At 41.6% G+C, this 27537-nt stretch overlaps 1 protein-coding gene across 1 annotated transcript; it reads left to right on the top strand.

The window, feature by feature from the left end:
* The first annotated feature begins 765 nt into the window (after positions 1 to 765).
* LOC134980755 (olfactory receptor 6B1-like) lies at positions 766 to 11982 on the top strand. The gene is made up of 2 exons (XM_063947714.1): positions 766 to 857; positions 11028 to 11982. Exons 1-2 carry the CDS (start codon positions 766 to 768, stop codon positions 11980 to 11982), a joined length of 1047 nt encoding a protein of 348 aa, XP_063803784.1.
* Positions 11983 to 27537: the final 15555 nt, after the last annotated feature.

Here is a 27537-nt window from a genome sequence, read left to right as displayed (position 1 = left end):
ATAATGCCCAAGTATTTAAGTGAGTAGTGGTCATTCGAAATTGGGTAAAGGAGAGGTCCTCTAGGTCCAATGTACTGAGGCAACGCAAAGGTATCCGTTCTGACTTATGAAAATTAATTTTATAACCTGCAAAAGATCCAAAGTATGTGATCAGGGAAGTGTTCACTGGCAATGACGAGGCAGAGTCTGAGACAAACAGCAGCATGTCATCAGTGAATAGGGATAATTTTATACAGGGGACCTATGCAGGGCAATGGCCAACGATTCCAGTTCTAGGGCAAACAATAAAGGGGATAGAGGACACCCCTGCTTAGTACCTCAGAAAACCTGGAAGGTTGATGACAAATAACCATTGCTGGACACCTGGGTAATGGGAACAGAATATAGAGCTTGAAGGAGGGAGATAAAGTCAGATGGAAAACAAAATTTAGACAAGGAATGATAAAGGTGATCCCAGGTGACCAAGTTGAAAGCCTTCTCTGCATCCATAGAAATGATCACCTGAGGTGAGGGAGAGGAAGATACAGGTATGGCAGACAACAGTAGTGGACTGATGGCCCAGATTAAACCAGTTTGATCAGGCTCAACAATAGAAGCAAAATTAACTTCAGTCTATCTGAAATAATTTTCATAAACATTTTGTAATCACCATCTAAAAGTGAAATAGGATGATATGATGTGGGGAGTAAAGGCTCACGGCCCAGTTTGGGCAAAACCTTAATAATGGCACTATTAAAGTGGTGAGGAATTGATTGATTTGAGATGATGGAGTTAAAAAGTGAAGTAAGAAGAGGGGCTGCAAAAGACAATATGGAATACCCCATAGCATTGAGCTTCATGATTTCAGGCTGTAACAAGTGAGTTTATTGAAGCATTACTATATCCATACCCAATTTTCATACATAAGTAAGAAATTTCTTCCTTTTTATGAAGGAGTTAATCCACCCAACATTCCAAGTACCAACTTTCAAAGGAGCCATATCAGGGGGTTAACCAGGCTAAAAGAAAGTAAGCACCATTCCATGATAAACAGCAGGGAACTAGAAAAGAACATTACTTTGTATGAGAGTTACACTTCCACCCCACAAAAGTAATAATGATACAGCACTCCAGTACATCAATGGGAGGAGGGATGGGAAGAAGAGAGGGAAGGGAGATGAGAAAAAGAGTAAGTATAAGAACAAGAAAAAGAGTAGTAATCAAGAACATACATATCCTGCACAGGAATATAAGACCCCTGCAAGCCAACAGGCAAAATCGGGAACTTACGGTTATTACTAGTAAAATATGAAAAATTTTAAATGCACATACAGGGTGCAGAGAGACACCCAATATGAAACAGAGAAATGGGCTCCAGGAAGCCAGAGCAACCAATGAACATCACACAGTAATAATAAATGGGAACAATAAGAGTAAATGGTAAAAGAGAGTACTATGAGATATGTAGAAACTGAGAACAGTCAAACAAATACCACCAAAATAAAACAAAAATGGCTTATATAGAAAATAATATAACACAATAAACATCAAAGAGCACAAAACATTTGCTTAAACAGCAGGGCAGAGCACCACAGCAGTAGTCAGAACAAATATAAATGGGCTTATGAATAAACATATGATACCCCAGCAAGACAGCTACAAAGATAATTAGAAAGAGTACTGAAAAAATAAATAATAATATGTAGCACATAACAGCAGTGCAGAGCATTTCAGTGGCAACAAAAACAAATAGGAAATAGTGCAAAAATGGGCGGATATGACATGAGCAATACTTCAATAAATGAATAGAGTCTTTGGATCACTGCATGTTCTGTATGAAAAAGAGATGATACCAGATTAGCAACTGGAATGATAACCAGAATGGAACCAGAATGGTGACCGAAATGGAACAGGGATGCTGGCCTGACTGGAACCAGGGTAGTGACCGGAGTGGAACCAGAATGCTGGCCGGACTGGAACTGGAATGGAACCAGAATGCTGGCAGGACTGGTACTGGAATGGACTGAAGTGCTGACCAGGCTGGATCCTGTTAGCATCGGGAGGCACGCGTCCCAGCCGTTGCTTAGGAGCTGAGATGCCGCGCCTTCAGCTGACCACCGGTCTGTCCCGCGCCTAGCAACAGGCAGACGCCAGGCGATGAGAGCCGCCAGATTCCTAGCAATGGGGACACCAGAGGTAGATGGCATTTCCCTTTCTTGGGCAATTAAAATACCCAGCTGTCTGTGTAGGGCCGTGCAGCAGGGCAGCTGCATGGTATTGTAAATTAGGGTTTTCAACAGTGATTGGTGTAGCATCATTTATATTCCCTTCCTGGCCTCTCCCTAATGGCTGATAGTTCCTGCTCTTGTGAAAACCTGTTAAGTTCATGTGTGAACAAATCTGCCTGAGAAACAACTGTGGTTCTGAGACCCTGCCTGACTTATTTCCTGATCTGATCCAGCAAGCCTTGAATTCAGGTTTTGGTGTGGAGTTTCCACACAGGCACTGTCTTGCCTACATTTCTTTATTGTAATCACCTTGTGCATTGTTGCATTTTGAAATTATTTGTATTTACAGTCTTGTTGTTCATAACACCCTGTGCATTGTTGCATGTATATAGTAATTGTGTTTTAATTATATTCCAACCTTTGCATTGTTGCAGTTACGTGCATTACTCATATATTGCTCAGTCTATGCCTTAGCACAGTAGTAAGGTTGTGTCAGGTGATGTCTCACAGTACTGCATTTACCCCTGCCCAGACTCCGATAGTCACCTTGTATACATATAAAAACCTGGGGGCATCTGAGTACGGAGTGGACCTAATTCACCCTGGAAAGGCGGCTGCTATAGGCAAAGTCTTTGGCTGCAGGAGACTAAAAGACTGCTGGCAGTGAGGAATTGCTTGAGCATCACAAGGCATCACCTATAAACCTACAGAACTGACTGCAATCATAACAGGTCCAGAGAGATGACACTGGAAGTCATTGAGAGAATCAAAAGTTCTTATAGCAATGGAGACCGGAATGGACTGGAGTGCTGACCGGGCTGGATCCAGAATCTTGACACTGGAGAGACTTCACCAGACTGGAACTGGATCAGAACAAAGTCACTGGAACATAGGAGCTGTTGTACTGGTGATTTGTTACTCACAGGAACTTCCCTTTATTGCACAGAGTATAGACTGATTGGATGCTGAGATCAGTTGATGGAAGGAGCTCCAGGATTGGAAAATGGAGGATCAGCTGATGGAATCCAAGATGGCAGCATCCAGGTCCAGTTTTGGAGGGAACTCTGAACTAGGCCCAAACACCTGGAAGAAAACACAATGGAGTATCAATACTGAAACAGCAGACAACAGCACTGTAAAGCACTATACACAGTAGTTGCAGGTGACTTCATGTGGGACCAGCATCAGCTGGCCTTTGCTTGAGCCAGATGCGATGTGAGGAAACATCATGCATGGACCTCTGTGCCAGACAGGACACACATCACAATGGTAAGAAACCAGTTTTAAAACTCTGGCGTGTGACAAACCTGAGTGTTATCGGGGCCTTAGATGTAGAGAAGGTTTTTGATCTCATAACTTGGCCTCAACTTTTTGATACCCTGCAAAAATGTGCCTTCCCTATTTTATTTGTTGACCTTCTTTGCACCCTATACACTGCTCCCCAGTCAAAGGTATCCAGCAGTGGTTACCAGACAGGGTTGTCCTCTATCACCACTTCTATTTGCAATGGCATTAGCACCTCCGGCAGTGGCGATATGCTCCTCTCCTCTCCTTTCATTATGGGAATTTCCATTGGCAACTTTGACCTTAGAGTTGCTTTATTCAAAGATGACAAGCTTCTTTTCCTCACCGAACCAGAACACTCAATCTTTTTACATTGTTTAATGTAATGAATTTTATTACATTGTTTAGATCCTTCTCGGGCTATAAGATCAGTGTTGCCAAATCTGAGGTACTCTCTGTCAGTGAGTCTTTTTCCTTTCTTTCAGATACTAGGGGGCATATGTAACAGGTATTTTTAAAAGATACAGTATAATCCTGCGCTCCAAAAAGCAGGTGCTGCACAATCTAAACAACTATCACCAATCGTTAAATGTAGACATATAATTAACAGTGTAGATTATGCGTTCACAATTGGGATAAATGTAGTTTATTATATATACACAGTCTTAGAGGAACAGTAGTTCCACAAAACACACTTTGGTTCCTTTCTTCTAGAGAATCCTTTTTGTTTTTTCACCTTGGTTTCAGCTTCTTGATTACCTCAAAACTTAAATGAACCACTATAAATAGTACACATCAGTGGGTTGGTCAGATGATATATCATAACATGTAATCAATCCAATTTACTGCATACCCTCTTATGGCCTGGGTTAGGTCAATAACATCACATGTAAGGTAGATATCTAATCATCAGTGCTTCCTTCCAGCTCCTTTAATCCTTAAAGAGATGTGAAATGTCCTCTTATCGGGGGTCATTCGGAGTTGATCGCTAGCTGCCTATGTTCGCTGCATAGCGATCAGTGAAAAAAACGGTTAATCTGCATATGCATCGCAATGCGCACGCGCGTCGTACGGGTACGAAGTCCTTTGTGGTTTTGCACTGGTTCTAATGATGATTCCAATTGCACAGTCGAACGCAAGGAGATTGACAGGAAGTGGGAGTTTCTGGGTGTCAACTGACCGTTTTCTGGGAGTGTTTCTAAAAACGCAGGCGTTGCCGGGCGTTTGCTGGGCGGTTATCTGACGTCATTACCGTGTCACTTGTCACAGCAATCATCGCACAGGATAAGTAACTACAGGGCTGGTCTTGTTTTGCACAAAATGTGTTTGCAGCTGCTCTGCTGCACAGGCATTCGCACTCCTGCAAAGCAAAAATACACTCCCCCGTGGGCGGCGACTATGCGTTTGCATGGCTACTAAAAACTGCTAGCAAGCGATCAACTCGGAATGACCCCCATAGTGTAAACTGTAACATTTACTTAAATCCAATAAACAAAATGGCCACAGCATTAAAGAATTTGCTTAGTCCTATGCAGTGCCTTTGTTCCAAAGGCATAAACAATAGCAGACAAGGTTGATGTCGACTACGGGTTGTAAACCTCTCTCCTGCTGAATCGGTGTTAGATCATAGTGTCATGCCTGGCTCCAAGGGACAACTCCTCGAAACACCAATGTGTTTCAACTAAAGAGACTTCCTCAGGGTGTTTCCTCACACTTTATTTCTCCTAGATAAACCTCTGAACCAGACCATTTAGGATCCCTCTTTCAATTACTTATGAGTGACTCCTTTAAAACCAGATATTTGTATCCTCACCGTTTGTTGTATCCTGCTTCACCCCAATTAGACTTATTATTCAGAAAATGGCAAGATGATATCACAAAGATACACTCTGTATCAGATTTGGTATCCCACTATGATGATACAATATGCCACCTAAACTCAACATATTTACAGGGAGCTCATATTCGCACTCTTCACTAAGCTTACATTTCCCCTGCTCAACCTTAGCGGGTCTCGAAAAAATCCTCCCCAGTAAGTGCCAGCATTGTCCTGCCTTCAAGGCTAATTGGATAGCCCTGGAAGATCAATTAGCCTTCTTTAAATTACTACAGGCAATTGAATTCTCCCCCCCCCCCCCTCTATATCAGAAACCCAAGAGTATTATTTATTTCTGCCCAAACTGCACTGACCCATTCTTATGGTAGTTGGCCAGAGAGTTATGACTCTTATAGAGAAACCTTTGATGGTTGGAAACTTCATTTTCTAATGCTTTTTGATCTACTGATAGACATTTAGGGTTGGATACTTAGCAAGCAATATATTCTGTAGCCTACAGATATACTGTACCATCATTTTAAGTTGATTTTATGGTGGTAAAGGAAACCACAAGGACTGATTAAGAATTGTGAGCAAAGCATAAAAAAGGAATAACTTTGCACCTTGACAATACCATGGTGAGCTGCAGGTGGAGCAGATTCATACTGTACAGATAGATGTACATATGAGAGCAGTAAGTCCTAAAGTGCAGTGTAAAAATAAATCTGTTCAGTATTTGGGCCTACATGCAAATGCAGCTGGTAATTAACCTGCAAGCAAAAGATAAATGCATTTGCACCCCTTGCAGTGCTGTTTCTTGCAGCGGGTGAGCCATGCAATCACACGGGGCACCTGCCGTGACATCTGCTAACTGCATTAGCTACTCTCTCTCCTCCTGTTCATAGTACTCTGCTCAGGGTGCAGAGTTTCACAAAATAATGTGGGTACATAATGACGTCATGATGCAACTGTGTCATCTCGTGAAACTCTGCCCGCTGAGTGAAGTACTATGGACGGGAGGAGGGGGAGCAGCTAATGGATGGGAGGAGGAGGAGCAGCTAATGGATGGGAGGAGGGAGAGCAGTTAATGGACGGGAGGAGGGGGAGTAGCTAGTGGATGGGAGAAGGGGGAGCAGCTAATGTATGGGAGAAGGGGGAGCAACTAATACTCCCAGTGCATGAAACCCTTGACAATGAGCATGACACAAAGCGCATAAAACAATATTGCAGTGATCACTGCACCCAGCGCATGAAACCCCTTGCAATGAGCATGACACTTAGAGCCTGAAACCCCTGGGTATGAGCATAACACCCAGGAGCATGAAGCATGAAACCCCTGGCAATGAGCAGATAATTTAATAGTAATTAGAAGCTTTACCGCAGGGCATAATTTATCACAGCCATTGCGGTGTGTGGCATAATATGGTAAAGGGGGCATAATATGGTGCAAGGGGCATTACTGTGTGAGGCTTAATATGGCGGATTGTTGTTTTTTTCCTGCACTAGCTGAGGTCTGTTGGTTCAGGGTCAAAAACTGTGGTGTAAGGTAGTCTTTTCTGGTGAGGTCACATAAATTTTAGCAATGCCATGCCCCCTCACTGGGAGCACACATTTTTCTATGTCTATGGGGGGAGAGGCGATCATTTTTGAATGTCTGGGGGTGGGGGGGGGAATTTTTTTACTGCTCGCACTGGGAGCCAAATTGTCTAGAAACAGCTCTGACCCCTTTCATCACACTTGGGCCCTCATTCCGAGTTGTTCGCTCGCTAGCTGCTTTTAGCAGCATTGCACACGCTAAGCCGCCGCCCTCTGGGAGTGTATCTTAGCATAGCAGAATTTCGAATGAAAGATTAGCAGAATTGCGAATAGAAATTTCTTAGCAGTTTCTGAGTAGCTCCAGACCTACTCACGATTAGCGATCAGTTCAGTCAGTTTCGTTCCTGGTTTGACGTCACAAACACACCCAGCATTCGGCCAGCCACTCCCCCGTTTCTCCTGCCACTCCCGCGTTTTTCCGCACACACCCATAAAACGGCCAGTTTCCGCCCAGAAACACCCACTTCCTGTCAATCACACTTCGATCACCAGAACGATGAAAAATCTTCATTAGGCCGTGAGTAAAATACCAAACTTTTGTGCTAATTTACTTGGAGCAGGCGCACTGCGAACATTGCGCATGCGCAGTTTGCGACTAATCGCTTCGTTGCGAAAAAATCTAACGTGCGAACAACTCGGAATCACCTCCATGGTTTCTCCAGGTGTAAAGTTACTTGCTCTTTTGTTCTTGAAACTCAGAATTAACTCTATAGTCTCTAAGGACCTTGTTAGGATAGTTTTAGTATCAAAGCAGATGGATAATGAGAACTTTGCGAAGCATCAATAGAAAAAAAAATCTCCCCTGTGTAAATGCTTTTCTGTGCACACATCGTAATAACAGGGTATATAAGGTTAAGTTACATACATTGGCTCCAACTCTGCCAAAGCTGAGTTGCAAAAATAAAAAATGAAATAATAGAACCTGTTACTCATAAGGAAATGAACTTCAAGTTTCTATTACAATTTTTTGGACACAGACATTTTTCTGTTCGCAATAACTTACAAGCAAAAATAACATACTTGATAATGTATACAATACTAAAACACGTATATGCACAAAACAAATTCAGAGTTCCATTAAGGTAAAGTTGTGCATATATAGTAATTGCTTCAAAATTAATGTTAAGTAACTAATTACTAAAATGTAAATTAGTAGATTACTAGCAGATATCAACCTGCTGCTGAAGGTAAAAATATATAATGTTAAGAGTGAGCAACAAACTGATTTGTGTTTTCTGAGCAATAGAAAATATTATTTTTTTAGCCAACACAGGCTACTTGTATCCGAAACAGACTTAATTTTTTTATATATATTAAAATACATGAAGGGTGTATACAGTGGTTTACAAAATCTACTGGAAATTTGAGAATATGCATTACTGCCTTCCAGCTTTCTATGTGGCTATGGCAGATGTTTTCAAACGCGATCCTCAAGGATCCAACGGTCCAGGTTATATCCATAGCTCAGCACAGACGGTTAAATAAATTGACAGAGGTGCTACTGAAGTCACCTGTGGCCAAGCATGGATAAATTTTAACATTTTGAAATGGTTCTTTATACCGTGCATTTTCTCCAGTACAATCTTTTATTTTTGGTAGCATTTAAACATAAGAAATAGGGCGTGCTGCCTTCAATATCTTTTGAACAGAATGGTGGGAACAAGGTCATAAGAAACCACTTATACCTTTTTAATGCACTTTGCAGGCTTTAATTGACATATGAAAAGTTGGCAGATGAAAAGTGGATTAAGAGTGAATAGGTGAATAAACCTTCAGTCTCAGTTTCTTCAGCAAAATATCTACCGTAAATCTACGTGAAGCTGTGTATTCTTTTTTTTTTTACTTGTAATTAATGTTTATGCAGCCATTTAAACAATTACATCACTTAGCTACACTGTTGTTTTAAATATAATAATAGCTATATTCCAGTGAGAGCTATACACATTAATAAATTAGTATTAAAAACAGCTTTCCGCATGGTATAGAGACTGACTGATTCATTCTGCTTAACTATGAAAAACATCTGTTTGGTTGCAAATAAACACATGTACCCAGTAATGCTATACAGTGGGGACAAGTATTATGCAACATGCACAGAATAATATTACTAGAATATTATATATTTATGGAATGTTTTCAGATTGTTTGCCGTGTTCCCACTGGGCTCATAAAAATTGTAAAGATGTTTAAAGTGATTATTATTGTCAGCCCCCAAGGTAGTTCCAAGCATTGTGTGTAATGATTCTACTGTGCTTTACTCATTGATTAGGTAAAAAAAATTGTTAGATTCACTGAAAAATGGTAATGTAACAATATTTAGTGTTACTATATACTTGTGAGCTGCACACTATAAAACGTTGTAACTTTTAGCAATTTTTGATCAAATTGCATTTCATTCATTTCATTTGTATGAAGCTGAATATACTGTAGCTAATTTTTTATGTTTATTTGGGATAACATGATGTATACAGCAGCATATGCGCCTTTTTATGACAAAGGACGGGATATATCATGTATTACATATTCTATGTGATACATCTGTTGCATATTCTCTGTGATCCATTCTTCCCTTTATCCCATGCATATGAGGAGTTAATAGCCCTGCATGCATGATAAGATACGGGCAAGGGACATTTGAGTATATGAAATGGGAGTCCTATTGTGCATGCACGGCTGTTGGCCAGTGCATGTGCAAGCTTCAGGGGGGAAGGAGAGGAATCCTTCATATCCCTCTCCAGAGATTTCTGCAAATAGAAGCCTACAGTATATTTCTTTAAAGGCCATGCCATAGATGGCATCGCCTAAAGGGCAAAAGTTCCAGAAAGTTTTAATGCATATGAGCACTTTGTAGCCCTATAGAATTCTATGGGGAGTGCTGTGGCATGGGTCCACAGTGTAAATCTCTGATATGTGCTGCGGACCACTTTAATACATATGAGGTGCCATAAGTTTTGCAGAAACCTCAGAAAAGGGCAGTTTTCAGAGGTTTGACTGCATTATATTGCTTGATACACCATACTCACAAGGGCATAGCTACCATAGGTGCAGGAAATGTAGCGGCTATGGGGCCCAGAGCTGAGAGGGGCCCACCTTCCCTGTCATTGTTACATGCGTTATATACAGTTTTCACAATTGAGTGGCACATAAGAGACCTTACATACTTTTGACTTGGTGCCTAAAATGTACCTAGTTATGCCCACGTATCTGCTCATTGCAATGTGGTGTTAAATGAACTGGAGGGCATTATGAGGTTACATAGTATGAACTGCAACACTGTAATGTGGCACAATATGAAATGAAGGTGCTATAGTGTGGCATAATATGACTTGGGGGCAATGTAATGTGAAATGATATGAACTGGGTACACTATGTCATTATGTGAATTGGAGGTACTGTATGATATAAAGGGGCAGATGTGTTAACCTGGAGAAGGCATAAGGAAGTGATAAACCAGTGATATGTGCAAGGTGATAAAGGCACCAGCCAATCAGATCCTAACTGTTAATTTACATATTGGAGCTGATTGGTTGGTGCCTTTATCACCTTGCACATATCACTGGTTTATCACTTCCTTATGCCTTCTCCAGGTTAATACATCTGCCCCAATGTGTACTGGCAGCCCTGCAATGTGACATAATGTAAACTAGGGCTCTACTAAGGGTCATAAAATAAAGTAGGTCACTACTATGGGGCATAACATTTACCAAGGCACTATTATGGTTCAAAAAATTAATTAGGACACTATTATTGGCATAAAATAACCACTGCTGCATATAGGTGTCTCTTTAGAAGCATTAGCACAGGGGCCCCTTGTGAATGTGGCTATGGGGCCCAAAAAGTTCAGGCTATGCCCCTGCATAGTCAGATAACATTTATAATTCCAGAAAACTAGTAATATAATGCATATTTATATGAGAGTGTTGCTAGTCAAAAGTGTGTTCTAAGAAAGCAAACAGGCTTCATCTCGACTATAATGCAAATCATTTGTCTAATATGATTTTGAGAAGCATTATGCATATCCAATGCTTCATTGTAAGCAATAGTTTACATGAAGTACAAGCAATGCTGAACATTTAACATTTATTTTGAAATACTAATTATGGAACCTGTCCTTTTTTTCCCAGGAATATATTTGTCAGCACACTGGTGGAATCAAATAAAACCGTGGTTAAAAATTTTATTTTGTTGGCTTTTGCTGATGTGTATAAGTTCCAGAATTTACTCTTTTTTTTCTTTCTACTGACCTACATTACATGTGTCATGGGGAACGTTGCGATCATTGTTCTTATTAGAGTAGAACCTTCTCTTCATACTGTAATGTATTATTTTATTAGTGTATTCTCTGTTTTAGAGATTATGCTTGTGTCTATCACTGTCCCAAAACTTTTAGCCAATCTGATTTCAGGTAATAATATTATTTCTTTCAATGAGTGCTTTGTTCAACTGTATATCTTCATCTCTTTGGGAGCAACTGAATGCTATGTTCTAATGGTAATGGTCTTTGATCGATATCTGGCTATTAACAATCCTTTACACTACCAAGCTATAATGACACCTATGTTTTGTACAGAGTTGGCTATTTTACCATGGACTATAGGATTTGGTATAATTTTACTCCCTGTCATTGCCACAGCGTGTTTGGACTTTTGTGGTCCTAATGGAATCGACCACTTCTTCTGTGACTTGGCTCCACTGCAGAACTTGGCTTGTTCCGATCCTTTTATTAGCAATTTATCAACAATCATAGCCACTATATTAGTCGTTGTTTTTCCATTCTTTACAATTCTAGGATTCTACATCCGTATAATAATGACAGTTTCAAAGATCAAGAGTGAGGAGGGAAAACAGAAGGCATTTTCCACATGTTCCTCTCATCTCATCGTAGGTGGCTTATTTTATGGAACAGCCATCATTGTGTATGTAAAACCTAAAGGAAGCCATTATGATAAATATCTTTGTTTTATGTACACAGCATTAACACCCATGATTAACCCTTTTATATATACCTTTAGAAACAGGGATGTTAAGAAGGCTTTCAAAATAGCAATAAATAACCTGATGAAATCAGTTGCATTGTAAAATGAGGTTTTTAATTAAACGCATTGCATTTCCTTATAGATACTTTGTTTTCTCCAGAATTTGTCACAGAAAACTCAAAGAACACAAAAGTTTTTTTTAATACTTTCAATTGTTTTTACATCTGCATTATTTAGAAAACAATGAAAATGTTACCACAGGATAAGCATGTTACAGAGCTCATCTAGAATAGTAACATACTGTAGATGTATTTATAATGGGTGCATTGTGTATGAGCACCTGGGTCCAGGGCAGAGCCGGCCTTAGGCATAGGCAAACTAGGCAAATGCCTAGGGCATTTGGTATGCTTAGGGGCACCAGCAGCTTCTGCTGATTAAAATGATATGCGGCATGCCTATATTCTGTGTGTGACTGCGACTCTATCTGCATACAAAATGCTACGTTGCTTGTATTCATGGAAATTACTGTAACGTAGCATTCCGTATGCAGATACAGCTGCAGTCGCGCACAGAATATAGGCATGCTGCATATCATTTTAATCAGCAGAAGCTGCTTGTGCATCCTAGCCACATAGTAATGCAAATAAGATGCATTTTCATAAACAAATGGCACCCAACGTTAGCAGAGCTGCCAGCTGACTCATGCCAGGCATTTCCTGCAGAACTAGCGGCGGTGCTAGGGGGCACCAGCCAAAATCTTGCCTAGGGCATCATATTGGTTAGGGCCGGCTCTGGTCCAGGGAGATCCACACCACACACCCTGCACTTTATACTTACCTTGTGCCACCAAGCGGGTCCCTTCTCATCCGCTGCTCCATTGTCTCAGTGATATCTTTGGGAAAATAGCACTGCAGAGGAGGTAAAATGTGACTGGACTACAATGTTGCCATGCAATGGCTGCAAATGCAATTTTCTCCTTATATGCGGGGAAAACACTGGCTGCTTTTTGCATCTAGGTGGTCATTCCGAGTTGATCGCTCGCTAACAGTTTTTAGCAGCCGTGCAAACGCTATGCCGCCTCCCACTGGGAGTGTATTTTAGCTTAGCAGAAGTGCGAACGAAAGGACTGTAGAGCGGCTACAAAGTTTTTTTGTGCCGTTTTAGAGTAGCTCAAAACCTACTCAGCGCTCGCGATCACTTCAGTCTGTTCAGTTCCTGTTTTGACATCACAAACACGCCCTGCGTTCGCCCAGCCACACCTGCGTTTTTCCTGGCACGCCTGCATTTTTCCGAACACTCCCTGAAAACGGTCAGTTGACACCCAGAAACGCCCCCTTCATGTCAATCACTGTGCGGCCAGCAGTGCGACTGAAAAGCTTTGCTAGACCCTGTGTGAAACTACATAATTCGTTGTAATAGTACGTTGCGCGTGCGCATTGTGCCGCATACGCAGAAGTGCCGTTTTTTTTTTGCCTCATCATTGCACAGTGGATGAAAGCAGCTAGCGATCAACTCGGAATGACCACCCTAGTGTAAACACTTTACAACTTTATTTTTACACTGTAGCTGCACATTATAACTGGAATTACTCTTAACCTGTGGTAGCTGCCTACCGTTGACTGCAGCACAGACCACTCTTAGCATGGGGGAAGGGGAAGTTTGGGAACCACTGGGTTAAAATATATAAACATAACTTTATTGTTACATGTAACTTGTGTGCTGGCCACCTGACCCCGGGGATCAGCAGCGCCGTATTTCACAGCTGCGGCTTCACCCGGTACACAGCACTCAGCTGCAGTTCTCCTTCCTGTATAAGCCCTCCCCCAGACTCACATTGGCTAGTTGCACAGGAGTCTGGGGACAAGCTTATACAGGAGACCTGAAGCTAAGTGCTGCATCCCAAGTGCAGCCGCAGCTGTGCGATGCAGCACTGATAATCCCCGGGGTCATGCAGACAGCACACATATAACATGTCACAATAAAGGTATGTTTATATGCTTTACCCCCACCCACCCCATGCTATGTGTGATCTGCCACTGCTCCTAACTGAAATTATATAACTGTATTAGGCCATTAATGTGTAACCCCTTCTATGCTGAGGCTTGGAGAGTATTTGTCCAATTTTTGTGCTGGTTGCTTTCCAACGACCCTATTATAAATTTATTTGAACAATACTGTCGCAAAATAAACTTCTGTTTTTCCACAAGACTTTGAATTTCCATAAAACAGTATAAGTGTGTGCGTGTATATATATATATATATATATATATATAGAGAGAGAGACAGAGAGAGAGAGAGAGCAAAACATATCTCATGCGCAAATCTTATGGTGTGTACACACGGTGAGATTTTTTCTTTCGATTTTGACTATATAGTCGTGGGGAGATTTGCAGAGGAGCGTAATTGTGAATTGAAGTAAGGGTGAATCCCAAACATATAGATTTTTTGTTACTCTCTGGCTGAGGAGCGCAGCTTGTGGATTCGACTCCCGCGATTGTACGGCATATAGATAACAAGTATCTATAGGCTGTGCGATTGAACCAAACGTCCGTGTGTTCTACACAGCATAACGTGATACTATTGTGTCATATGCACTGTGGAAAAGCATACGTAGATGTGATTGTGTAAACAAGGGTTTTTTCTTTGATAACGTCGGGAAATCTCCCTGGTGGAAGTCCACTGGAAAGGGTGAGCAATAGCTATTAGGAAACTGTTTTTTCACCCTACAAAAATTCCAGTGGAAAGATACCGAAAAGAATTTTTTTCGCTGCCTCTCTCAGGAAAAGATTCCAACAGAACCTCCACTGAAAGAAATTACGGTGCTGTAAGGTCTGATAGGGCCCTAGGTTGGGTACATTGCCTTCCACTATTAACAGTGTATTGTAGCACTGGCCAACGTGGGCGAGAGCGAGTGAAGAGCGCTCGGAGAATTTTCACCATCTACTTGCATTGTGTATTTTGGTGTTTGTGGGAACGGGCGAGAAGGTAAAGCCCAAAATATGGGAGCCAGTTGCTCAAGTGAGAGATGTTCAAAAGCCAGGGTTCAGGTAGAAGAAGTGCGGCCCAGGGGGTCAGCAAGGTTTATAATGTGTGGGAATCTGTACAGGGATCTGTACTTGGACCAGTGCTTTTTAATATCTTTATTGGTGACATTGCAAATGGCATTAAAGGGAAAGTATGCCTTTTTGCAGATGACACAAAGGTATGCAACAGGGTAGACACACCAGGTGGGGTAAAACAAATGATTGAGGATCTAGGTAGACTAGAGGAATGGTCATGAGTCTGGCAATTACAGTTTAATGCCAAAAAATGCAAAATCATGCACTTGGGTCTCAAAAATCCTAAAGCTAAATACAGTATTAATGGCACTATACTGGAAACTACTGAGGAGGAAAGGGATCTAGGAGTCACTATTTCAGATGACTTAAAAGCAGGTCAGCAATGTAACAAGGCAATGAGGAAGGCTAGTCAGATGCTTGGCTGCATTGGGAGGGGAATCAGCAGCAGAAAGAAAGAAGTAATAATGCCACTGTATAGGTCATTGGTACGGCCTCATCTAGAATACTGTATTCAGTTCTGGAGGCCATATCTTCAAAAGGATATTAATACCTTAGAAACTGTACAAAGGAGGGCAACTAAAATGGTGCATGGCCTACATCACAAAACATACCCAGAAAGACTAAGAAATCTCAATATGTATAGTTTGGAGCAGAGAAGGGAAAGGGGGGACATGATAGAAACTTTCAAATATATGAAGGGTTTTAACAAAGTCCAGGAGGGAAACATTCTCCAAATGAAGAGAAGCAATAGGACACGAGGACATGCACTGAGACTGGAGGGGGGGAGGTTCAGGGGAAATTTGCGGAAAAATTATTTCACAGAAAGGGTAGTGGACAAGTGGAATAGCCTCCCATCAGAGGTGGTAGAGGCTAAGACAGTAGAGCAATTTAAACATGCATGGGATAGACATAAGGATATCCTTACAAAGAAATAAGGATCAAATAAGGTTAGTGTTAAAAAATAATATAAAAAAAATAAAAAAAATAAGGGTCAGACTAGATGGGCCAAGTGGTTCTTATCTGCCGACAAATTCTATGTTTCTATGTTTCTAAATATGGTCCACACGTGGAGGCTTATTGCAATGAATGGGTACGTATGACTGTTGATGATAGGGCATCATTCCCTGGGATGGGTAGCTTTGAACCAGAGGTACTGCAGAATGTAGGTATTAGATTATGTCTGATCAAATCTAGAAAACAAAAGGATTAGACATAATGACTGTTTAAATCTGTGGCAGCAAGAGGGGGAGGTGCAAAGGGAACTGACTCGCACAATAAGTTCCAAACCTGGCAGGAATGTGAGTACGAACACACCATTACCGACACAGGTCGAAGGGGAGAAAATGGCTGCAATCAATGGTGCAGTGGAAAATGATAGGGACATTCATGTAAAATGTATTAACCCTAACCCATGTAAAATGTATCCTGTTTTAAATTCTCTCCAAGGTTATAGGTCACAGGAAGATGAAGGATCAAGCCTAAACTCAGCTCTCATTCAGGCAGTAGCCTTACAGGAAACTCAGGTGGGCCCGGCCCAACCAGTAAGAACAGTAACAGTATTCCCCACTGAAAGGACTGGTGAGATCACAGCTACTGGTAAGTGTGAGACTGTTCATTACACAGAGACATTAACACCTCACAGTGAGCAAATTAGGAATGGAATGGTTGGGTTACAGTGGCAAACGCAGGATTTGCATGGGGGGGTTTCCAGAACTGGGTGAAGCCAATCACGGGGGAGGGGACTAAGGTGACCCAGAATATGCTGGGTCCATAAAACTAGTGTGTCTGTGTGTGTGTGTGTGTGTGTGTGTGTGTGTGTGTGTGTGTGTGTGTGTGTATGTATATATATATTTTTCCTCACTTTGCTTTCTGCAGCATTTTATGCTCTTTTCAGCCATGTAGCACACAAGCAGCGGCAATAAATTCTGAAGACGAGACTAGGTCTTGAAATGAGCCGTTGAGAATTTGCCATGCTGCACATTTAACCATTGCTTGACCATGTAATTTTGTCATGGACTATTAAAATCCTTTTTTCAGTAACCTGGAGTGACATGCCATTTGCTTATTCAGCAATAGAGGGACTATATATATATATATATATATATATATATATATATACCCCGTGTATGTATGTATGTATGTATATATATATATATATATATATATATATATACACACATATATATATACCGTGTATATATATATATACAGGTTGAGTATCCCTTATCCAAAATGCTTGGGACCAGAAGTAATTTGGATATCGGATTTTTCCGTATTTTGGAATAATTGCATACTATAATGAGATATCATGGTGATGGGACCTAACTATAAGCACAGAATGCATTTATGTTACATATACACCTTATACACACAGCCTGAAGGTAATTTTAGCCAATATTTTTTATAACTTTGTGCATTAAACAAAGTGTGTCTACATTCACACAATTCATTTATGTTTCATATACACCTTATACACACAGCCTAAAGGTCATTTAATACAATATTTTTAATAACTTTGTGTATTAAACAAAGTTTGTGTACATTGAGCCATCAAAAAACAAAGGTTTCACTATCTCACTCTCACTCAAAAAAGTCTGTATTTCGGAATAATCCATATTTCGGAATATTTGGATATGGAATACTCAACCTGTGTATATATATATATATATATATATATATATATATATATATGCACAACACTCCGGCACTCTTGGCCTCCCCAGCTGGGTGTACCTTGCTCTGGTGCCCTCCTCAGGGTGAAACCCTTGTATAGACACAAATGAGAAATAAGAGGCGGCACTCAGCAGACTTGTGAAATAATTCAATGCAGTGTAATCAGTACGGCCAACGTTCCAAGGACCACCTCCCCGTCTTCAGGACAAGTGTACAGTGTCAAACAAACAAATTTATAACAATAAACTTACCCCCCCTGATCAGTATCCCCGCCAGCGTCATTCACGGCCGCGTCTCCCGCGCTCTCAGCCCGGCGTCCACAGCGCATCACATGATGCAGACCACATGATGCGGAAGTGACGTCACGGCGCCCGGCCAGGCCGCGTTACCATGGTGACCCTGGAAACAACAAACAACAAACACAAGAAAGGTTATCAGGCTCGATCACGATTCAGGGTGGTAAGATCATGACTGGTTTATATAAAAAAACCTACAGACCGTAACACCATTTTAAGGTATGACAGCTTTCATCCCCCTGCCACGATTAAGGGCCTTCCATACTCGCAATTTCTGCGAGTCTGTAGAGTTAATAATGAGGAATCCGAAAGAGTAAAACAACTTGATGAGATGGAACAGAGGTTCCGACAAAGAGGTTATCCTATAAAGCTGCTGACTGGGGCAAGAAAAAAAGCACAGGAACAAAACAGAGAAACACTGCTGCAGGTCCATGGTCCAAAGGAAAAACCTGGGGTTATTCCATGGGTGAATGAATATAATGTGAAAAGTGATCTCGTTAATAAGAAAGTAAAGACCCTGTGGCCCCTTGTGTCTACCGACCCAGAATTGAAAGTATTTCACGATAAACGGCTAATGCCAAGTTACACGAGAGGTAGAAGTATTAGGGACGTAGTGGTGAAGACAGATTTGTCAAAGTTAAAGAACACCCCCACTAATTTTTTGACACGAAAAAATGGTTGTTTTAAATGTACAGGATGTACAACTTGTTCACATATGTCCCCAGGGGACAACATCCCCCATCCCTTTAGTGGTAAAAAATTTCCGATAAAATGGCCGTTAACGTGTAGCTCGAAATTCGTAGTATATGCCATTATCTGCCCCTGTGGGCATTACTATATTGGCAAGACTGAATGCCAGTTCAAAGTTAGGATGGCGCAACACAGGCAAGCCATTAGGAACGCCCTGGCATCAGGTAGTGGGGAGCAGCCTGTGACACGCCACTTTGTGGAATTTAAGCATGGGATGGCCACGTTCAAGCATAGAATCATAGATTATGTTCCAGCATCACAGCGAGGTGGCAACAGGGGTAAACAGCTCCTACAGCTGGAATCTATGTGGATTCATAGGTTAAATACTTTAAAACCAGGGGGGCTAAATGAAAGCCTTGGTCTGATTAATTTTCTATGAATGTAAAGAAGACAATAGTGAGCTATGGGTGGTTTATATGTATCCTAAAATAACGATGGGTAAGTTTTAATAATGACAATTTTAGTCAGCTGTTGTTGAAAAACTTATAAAGATCTAATTTTGGTGGAGTTGATGATGGCCTGGGAGAACAACATAGGCTGCTTGAGAGCTTACTTTTTAATTTGGTTTGCACTGTCATGAGGCACTTTTTGCTATCTTTTTTAATGTGTATTGATCTGTAAGATACAGGGGTTATCAGTCCTGATCGTTCATTTATCTGTATGTATTTAGTTCCCGGTCTGGGATCGTATGAATTATATGGTTCACTTTGTCACTGTATGGGTTTTACCCCGCTATTATATGTATATGTTTTATTATAATAATGTCCCTAGTGGACCTGATGCACTAGAACACTGTATGATCGAGCCTGATAACCTTTCTTGTGTTTGTTGTTTGTTGTTTCCAGGGTCACCATGGTAACGCGGCCTGGCCGGGCGCCGTGACGTCACTTCCGCATCATGTGGTCTGCATCATGTGATGCGCTGTGGACGCCGGGCTGAGAGCGCGGGAGACGCGGCCGTGAATGACGCTGGCGGGGAAACTGATCAGGGGGGGTAAGTTTATTGTTAGAAATGTGTTTGTTTGACACTGTACACTTGTCCTGAAGACGGGGAGGTGGTCCCCGAAACGTTGGCCGTACTGATTACACTGCATTGAATTATTTCACAAGTCTGCTGAGTGCCGCCTCTTATTTCTCATTTGTGTCTATATATATATATATATATATATACATAGCATATTAAACATGCATACATATATATATATATATATATATATAAACACACACATACAGTACACGTATATATACACATGTATATATATCATATGTGTGCGTGTGTGTGTGTGTGTGTGTGTGTGTGTTTATATTTATGTATATACATGTGTATATATGTATGGACATGGATATATATGTACTATAATTAAAATAAAGTAAATTTTTATTAAACACTTACAAGTGCCACCAGGAAGACAGCAGGCTGCAGAGGACGCTGGACAGCCATTAATAATACTCATGCAGCTAAAAAAAAATATATATATATATTTTTTTTTTAGTGGAGGGGGGTTTCTGGGTGCTCGGAAACACCCCCCCCCCCCCCCGGGTGCATCACTGGGTTACATCCTGTCTTGGAAATAGTAACTCCCAATGGGAGAACCGATAGTCAGGGAGTAACCCTCACCAGGAATAATGTAATGTATTGTCCGTGGACCAGAAAAGAGCTGCGGTCAATCATTTCAGAATTCCCTGATCCCCGGAAGCATTTAGCCAGATGTCAGAAGTATATCAAGGATCTGGGTAATACCCACGAACCTGCAAACAAAGATTGGCGGACACTTTTGAAAGCATGCCTACCCCCTAATATTGACACCCAAAAAAGTATTACGGTTTGTAAATTAGAGTCAGACAGTCCTCTGATTGACGAACGCAATCAGGAGAACGTGGAACGAATTAACATACAACTAGCACTGTATTTCCCTACGGCTATTAAGTGGAGCAAAATTTTCTCCATAAAACAGAGAGAAAATGAAATGACATCTGAATATTTCCATAGGGCTTTGCAATTAATGGCTAGGTACACTGGGGTATCGGATATAGAGAATGATACAAATTACAGGGAGGTAGCTGTCTCTGTGCTAATGGATGGGCTCAATAAGGCATTGAGGGTCAGGGTACAGACTTCTTTGCCTAATTGGAGAGGGGTCACAGTAGCTAATCTCAGAGAGTGGGCTATTGAACATCACAAGAATATTTCCAGATGCAGAGAACAACAGGAGGAGAGGTTGAGGACTGTAAGCATACAGGCTCTTACAGCAAAGTCCCATCTGCCTAAACTACAGACCCCTGATGATAAGAAACGGTCAATAATATGTTACATTTGTAAAAAGAAAGGACATTTTGCCAGGGATTGTAGGAGTAGTAGGACACATAGTCCAGAAAACAAGCCACATTATTAAACACATAGACGGGACCAAGAAACATATAGTAAGGATTCAAAAGCCATATAGAAAACACAGATTCGGCTAATGGGAAGAACAAAATAAATGCAACATTACCCTTTGACAAAACTTGCTGGGGTTAAGATGGGGCCTCTACATTTTTGCTTCTTTTTCCGGCAGAAATGGCCCCTGATTAACTTAACAGGAGCTTTGTTAGATATGATATACATATAATGTACTCCCGCTCAGGAAGTACAATGTATGTTAGACACTCACGAAGACTAATGTTGCATTTCACTGTTCTAGATTCATGTCCATCACAGGTAGAGGAAATTGTCTCGCAAAAATACCGGGTTCCCTAGGAATTTAAGATCGACAGGGCACTGGATTGATGGTTGTGATAGTCCCAATAGCGATACAACAAACACAGATTTTTTTTTTTAAGGGGAGTAGACCAAGTAGGGAATCACTTCCCCGTAGTGCCCTATCCAGTTGTCATTTTTATAAAATCTTCTTTACCTCTACAAACTTATCTATTACCAACCTCTATGTCACTGTTCTTCACAGTTCCCTCTCCATCTCTTACGTTCACCTACAGAAGGGTCCAATACATGGACCCGATTACAGTTCAAACACCCCATGCCTACTCGGTCCTTCAGAGTTCTGCCCGAAACCAGTATATCTCGCCAGCAGGATGACACCAGTATTACTGCAGTGTGCCTTGTCATGCACAAAGGGTGGAGAATGGGAATACTGGTGAAGGGAGATTGTGTACAGACACTGATATGCATGATGGTGTGACAGCCTATTGGTGAATGGCAAACCTGACATTTCCTATTTTTCTTCTTTTTCCTCCCCTCTCTTCTCTCATCCAGAGATGTTTTTACTTCACACAACTAATAACACGAAATAGTTAAATTGAAATATTCAAAATCTGTGTTCCCTACAGGAAAAGGCAATCTGGAAGGCGAAGGGATATGGTCAGGAGTCCTCAGGACTTTGGACAGATGGACACGGTAAGCCAGTGGCTTCCAGAGCATATCTTCCAAGTCTAGCTGAGGCGGCATCCGGTCTGACTCATCTGGGCAAGGAGGGTATGTGCAAGCTGGTAAGAGCCTACTGGAGTGTGCCAGGATTCTCTTCTCATGCAGGTAAGAAAGCAATGACATGTCCTACTTGCATGAGGAAGAATATTGGTAAGGCAATACCAATGGAGCCATCCCATATCCCTCCTACAGACGGACCTTTTCAGGTAATACAAATCGACTTCATACAGTTACCACCCTGTAGGGATTTGAAATATGTGTTAGTATGTACTGATGTGTTTTCCATCTGGGTAGAAGCATTCCCCGCTGCCACAAATACTGCTGTGTTCACTGCAAAGAAAATTGTGCAGGAATTTGTGTGCAGATATGGTATCCCTAGAATGATTGAAAGTGATAGGGGTACCCATTTTACAGGTGAAGTCTTTCAGGTCATGTGCAAACTGATGGGTATTAATAGCAAGCTGCACACTCCGTACCGACCACAGGTGAGTGCGAAGGTAGAGAGAATGAACAGCACTATTAAGAACAAGCTGAGCAAAGTGATGGCTGAAACTGGATTGTTGTGGCCAGAGGCCTTACGTTTAGTGTTGTACAGCATCAGAACCACTCCCAGGTCACAGCTTAACTTATCACTCGTCGAAGTTCTTTTTGGTCGACAACCCCATGTAATGATAGACCTCCAGGATGATTTGAAATGCAATAACGAAATAACTGTGAAATATTTGGTTAGGATGAGCCAGCAGCTGAGAAATCAACAAACAAATCTAAAGCTGGTGATTCCTGACCTACCGAACAGTAATTGTCATGACATTGAGCCTGGGGATTATGTTAGATTCAAAAAATTTTACGCTCAGGTTGCCTCATAGACAGGTGGGAAGGACCATACCAAGTCTTGTTAACCAGCACGACAGCACTAAAGGTCGCTGAAAGAGAGACTTGGGTCCACTCGTCCCACTGCAAGAAGGTCGCTGACCCGGAGAAAGCTCGTGACAAAGAGCAAGGTGAAGAAAACCTCATATCACTAGAGTGTTTGTTCCGGAAAAGCTGAGAGGCAGGACTGTTGAATCGGCACCTGAGCACAGAGAACAACAAGATCAAAGACGGTAGTTGTACCATTGTCCTTTTTTTCACCTCCCACTGCATTTTTCCTTCCCCCCTTCTTATTATCCTTCTTTTTCCCTAACGAAATGGATCTACCTCAAGAGACTGCATTTCGGGTTTTTCTGGTAATTCTGTTTTTGCTCAGGACAATCTGTTTTGGTAAGGGTCCCAGAGACGTCGAGCAAGGATCTGGAATGGGTTCTGATGGCGAGTACAGATTTGTGGGATCTCAGGAGCAGCACATCACTCACGGAGCTCGGAGGCAATGTGAGGGGTTATTGTCTGATGAATATTGTATTTGTAGGTATTGCGAGAACATAGTCGAAGATGGGTGCATCCAGATATGTCAGTCCAACATTAATATCGACATGGACCGACATCCGTTGAGTGATTACCACTCATTAGTGGGTAAGGTCTTAAACCAGACAGAATGTTGGGTGTGCTCACAGGCACCTCAAGGACAGAGTAAGTCAGGATTAGTGCCATACCCTTTAGCAATAGATGAGGTACTCAAATTACAGGGTGGGAGACTGGTGGACAAGAAATTCAATATATCTAGGCCCCCTAGCTTGAAGCTCCACCAGTATCATGTAGATAGGTTACTGTTGTGTTTTAATATTTCCAATTTCCGAAAACCAGGAAATTGGGAAGTAACGTGGAATAACCAGACAATGACCTTTTCGCACAGAGCTGATAGGATACCTAGCGACTCTGAACTTGTACGCAAGATAGCCAACAGTGGGAAGTATTTTCGGTACCGGTATACACGTGGAAGCAAAACCATGTGGGTTGGAAAGGTATCGCAGGGGTATTGTGCCCATGTCATCCAGCCCGATACTTGTACTGAACAAATGAGAGAACTAGGGATTGGTTTCTTCACATGGAAGTTTTGCAATATGGTGTTGTTACATTTTGTCCCCTATGTTCTCCCAGATGATGCCTATTTCATATGTGGGAGGAAAGCGTACAAGTGGTTTACTCCAAGCTCAGAGGGATTGTGTTATATTGGGAGAGTACTACCAGAGGTCATGACCATAACCCACGACAAAATGAAAGACGTTCACCGCAAGGCTCAGACTCCTTATACTCATACCCATTATGAACACATCATCAAGAGACACTTCATAGATAGGGAAGAGCACGCAGCCTCTGATTTGATCCATGAATCCACTGGGATTCAGTTCCTATTCGCATTAGATATCACCCGTACTGCCAGAGGAACTATACATTATAGGTACATCCATGCGCTGGCAAACTTGATAGATAATATCACCGAGATGTATGATGACACCTTCAGGTATACGGGTAGGGAGTTACAAGCCTACAAGAAGGAATTGATCCAGCATTGGATGGTCCTTAATTACGTTACGGCTGTAACAGGTGGGTACTGTGTTACTCTGGCAACTCAATATGGTGTGAAGTGCTGTACGTACATTACGAATAGCACTGATGACCCCACGGAGATCATCGATCAAAAGATGGATGAGATCTTGCAGTTGAAGTAGGAGTTCAGGAGGAAACACAACCTTACCTTGACGGCTGTGAGTAATGAACTGACCGGCTGGGTCTCATGGTTAAACCCACACAAATGGTTCTCAGGGTTAGGAGAGTGGGCACAGAATTTAATTATGAGTGTGGGAAAGTTTCTCCTTTGTATCCTGGCAGTCATCATAATTATTGGTTTGATATTTAGGTGTGTTCAAATCTTAACACGGCGCAAGCACGGCACAAATTTGATAAGTCTAAGGAGCGAGGGCGTTGTTACAGCAGCAGATTTGATTTATGACCCATCTATAGAAACAGTGTTATGATAAGGATTGCAAATGAATTTCATGGCCTGTTTCTTTCACCATTTTTCTCTGTCTCCCCCTTTACCCAGAAACATCCAACCGGAAAAGACGTCAACCCTACCCAATGTTTACGTGAATGTAGTTTCTTCATATGTGTCTTATCTTCATCTCTGCAACCTCCAGTTAATGGTACACATAGTCGACAGGTGTTATCCACATATAGTAGCATTCACATATGTTCCTCTTCCATGTATCATCAACTAAATGTGCTCCCCATTTGTTGGTATTAGAAGCCGAAAAGGTGAGGGTCAAAAGCCCTTCACCCTACAGGAGCTCGGTAGTGTTTGTTTGCCCAAGTACAGACCCTTAATACGGGATAAGAAGGATTTAATGTATACTTCGCAATACCTCGAAGCTTGCTTAGAACATATATGGCACGATGATACATGCCCCTCAGACATTGATTCATACATACATACATACATACCTTTTTCTATCCCACTAGGCTATACATTTCCCACCTACAACTCTCCCCGAATCATCCAAACTCTGTATATATTTTATAGATAATATTTTCAGTTTATTAGTTAAGAGTGGCAGTTATTGATGACTGCGTAAGGGTGGACTGTTGAAGTTGAAAATATTATGGTACACACATCAAGTACAAACACCACACAGATGGCCTCCATGCGTGTACTTGTTCTGCCGTGCGTGCGCATATTCGCAAGTTGCATATGACCGCTCACGCGGTCCTGTGTATTAGCGTGTGGTATGAGTAATTACAGTAGCATTTGTATCCGCACGGAAGAGCCACAAAGATATTTCTCATATTTAATCCACATAGTGCACAATGTACACATAGCCCACACACACCACACCAGCGAGTTATACTTGTTTAAAAGGAACAACAACAAAGGGATTCACCTTTACAGGATATGAGGGGACAGCATTAGGTGAGGAGGTGGTGTTTGGTATCCAGCTGTAGGGTATTTTAAGGGCAACATTCCGGTAGCAGTTTGCAGAAGATAGCACGCTCCTGTGCATATCTATGCGCAGAAACAGGATATTAATATTATACTGTATTTACTGTACTCTGATATTCGGTGGGAACCCAGTGGAGACCAACTGCAAATGCACCTGGACCAGGCATCCCCCACCTATTCAAACCAACCTATGACCCCTCCTGTACTGTAAATGACCAGCCCTTTGACCTATAGGTGAATGGATTACAGTTTCTATTGTATTATGTTTTGGCCAAATGTATAAAAGCCAAGCTGCCTAGCTTTCGCTCTCTGAAGGTAATCTAACTTGATTGACTGAGCACCGGGACCGTGTGGCGCTGGCGAAACAAAACGTATGTATCATTGATTGTAGCCTCTTTTCTTTTATTGTGTTTGTATTACTGTTGTAACCCCCTTTTTGCAATTATATGTTGGTGGGTCGGATCCCAGCATTTTAAATACAATTGGTGTCGTGTCTCTTTCCTGCTAAGGTTTAAAGTATATTTCAGCCACACGTGTAGCTGCATTGTGCTTACAGCGTGTCGGTGTGTGTGTGTGTACTCTAAGTGAGTAAAAAGTACGTAGGTTAAGGATTACATCCAGCAGCCGCAGCGGCTCGAATTTCAGTGTAAAAGGTATTGCTTTTCTGTCCTGTATGTTAATCAGCATTAACACTTCGAATGTCAATGTGACACGTGAGATCTATATAAACATTCTCATTTGTCTACTTAAATGGTGATAGCCCTTCATCAGTTTTCTATATCTGGATCCTGACTTGGGATTTCCCTATGTGGTACACCCCTATGGCTATGTACTTCTGAGATGTAAGTGCAAATATATAAATCCTCACGTTGATACATTGGAAAACGAGCGCTATAAGTATACTGAATGTGGCACCTGTAAGTAAAAAAAGTGGTTAAAATATATGTTTACAGCCACTTCTGGGGTACTTAGAGTGTCCACAGTCCTTACTCTATCCATGATTAAGTGCGCAGTGAAGCATGAAATGCGTTGGAGGTAACGTGACACAGCACCGGGACTTCGATCAGCTAAACCTGCTTCCTGAATCCTACCGTCGGCTTGCCATCACGTCACCCGCTGAGACCCGCCGAGACCCACAATCTCTGGATGCAGCGATCAGTGGTGCCCTGAAATAAACAACTGGAGATCCAGCGTGGTTGGGATACGAAGGTGGTAACATCTAAAGCCACAAGGTATGGAGAGCCAGCGTCAGGTTACACCAACAGTAGCTGACCCGTAAGGACTGTGGACACTCTAAGTACCCCAGAAGGGGCTGTAAACATATTTTAACCACTTTTTTTCCTTACAGGTGCCACATTCAGTATACTTATAGTGCTCGTTTTCCAATGTATCAATGATAATCATATACTGAGCAGCTTAGACACACATATCCAGCGTAGTTAATTTTCTCCCATTTCTCTAATAAATCCTCACGTGACAAGGAAATTATTCATAAAATAGGCAGATTTATTTTTTATATTGCAATTGTAAGTACGAGAACAAAAAATAATTAAGTGTTTTTTTCTAACCACCTCCAAAAAGTAATT

This window comes from Pseudophryne corroboree, chromosome 12, assembly GCF_028390025.1.
Source record: "Pseudophryne corroboree isolate aPseCor3 chromosome 12, aPseCor3.hap2, whole genome shotgun sequence".
NCBI classification, from domain to species: Eukaryota; Metazoa; Chordata; class Amphibia; order Anura; family Myobatrachidae; genus Pseudophryne; species Pseudophryne corroboree.
This window is presented reverse-complemented; position numbering and strand designations above follow the sequence as displayed.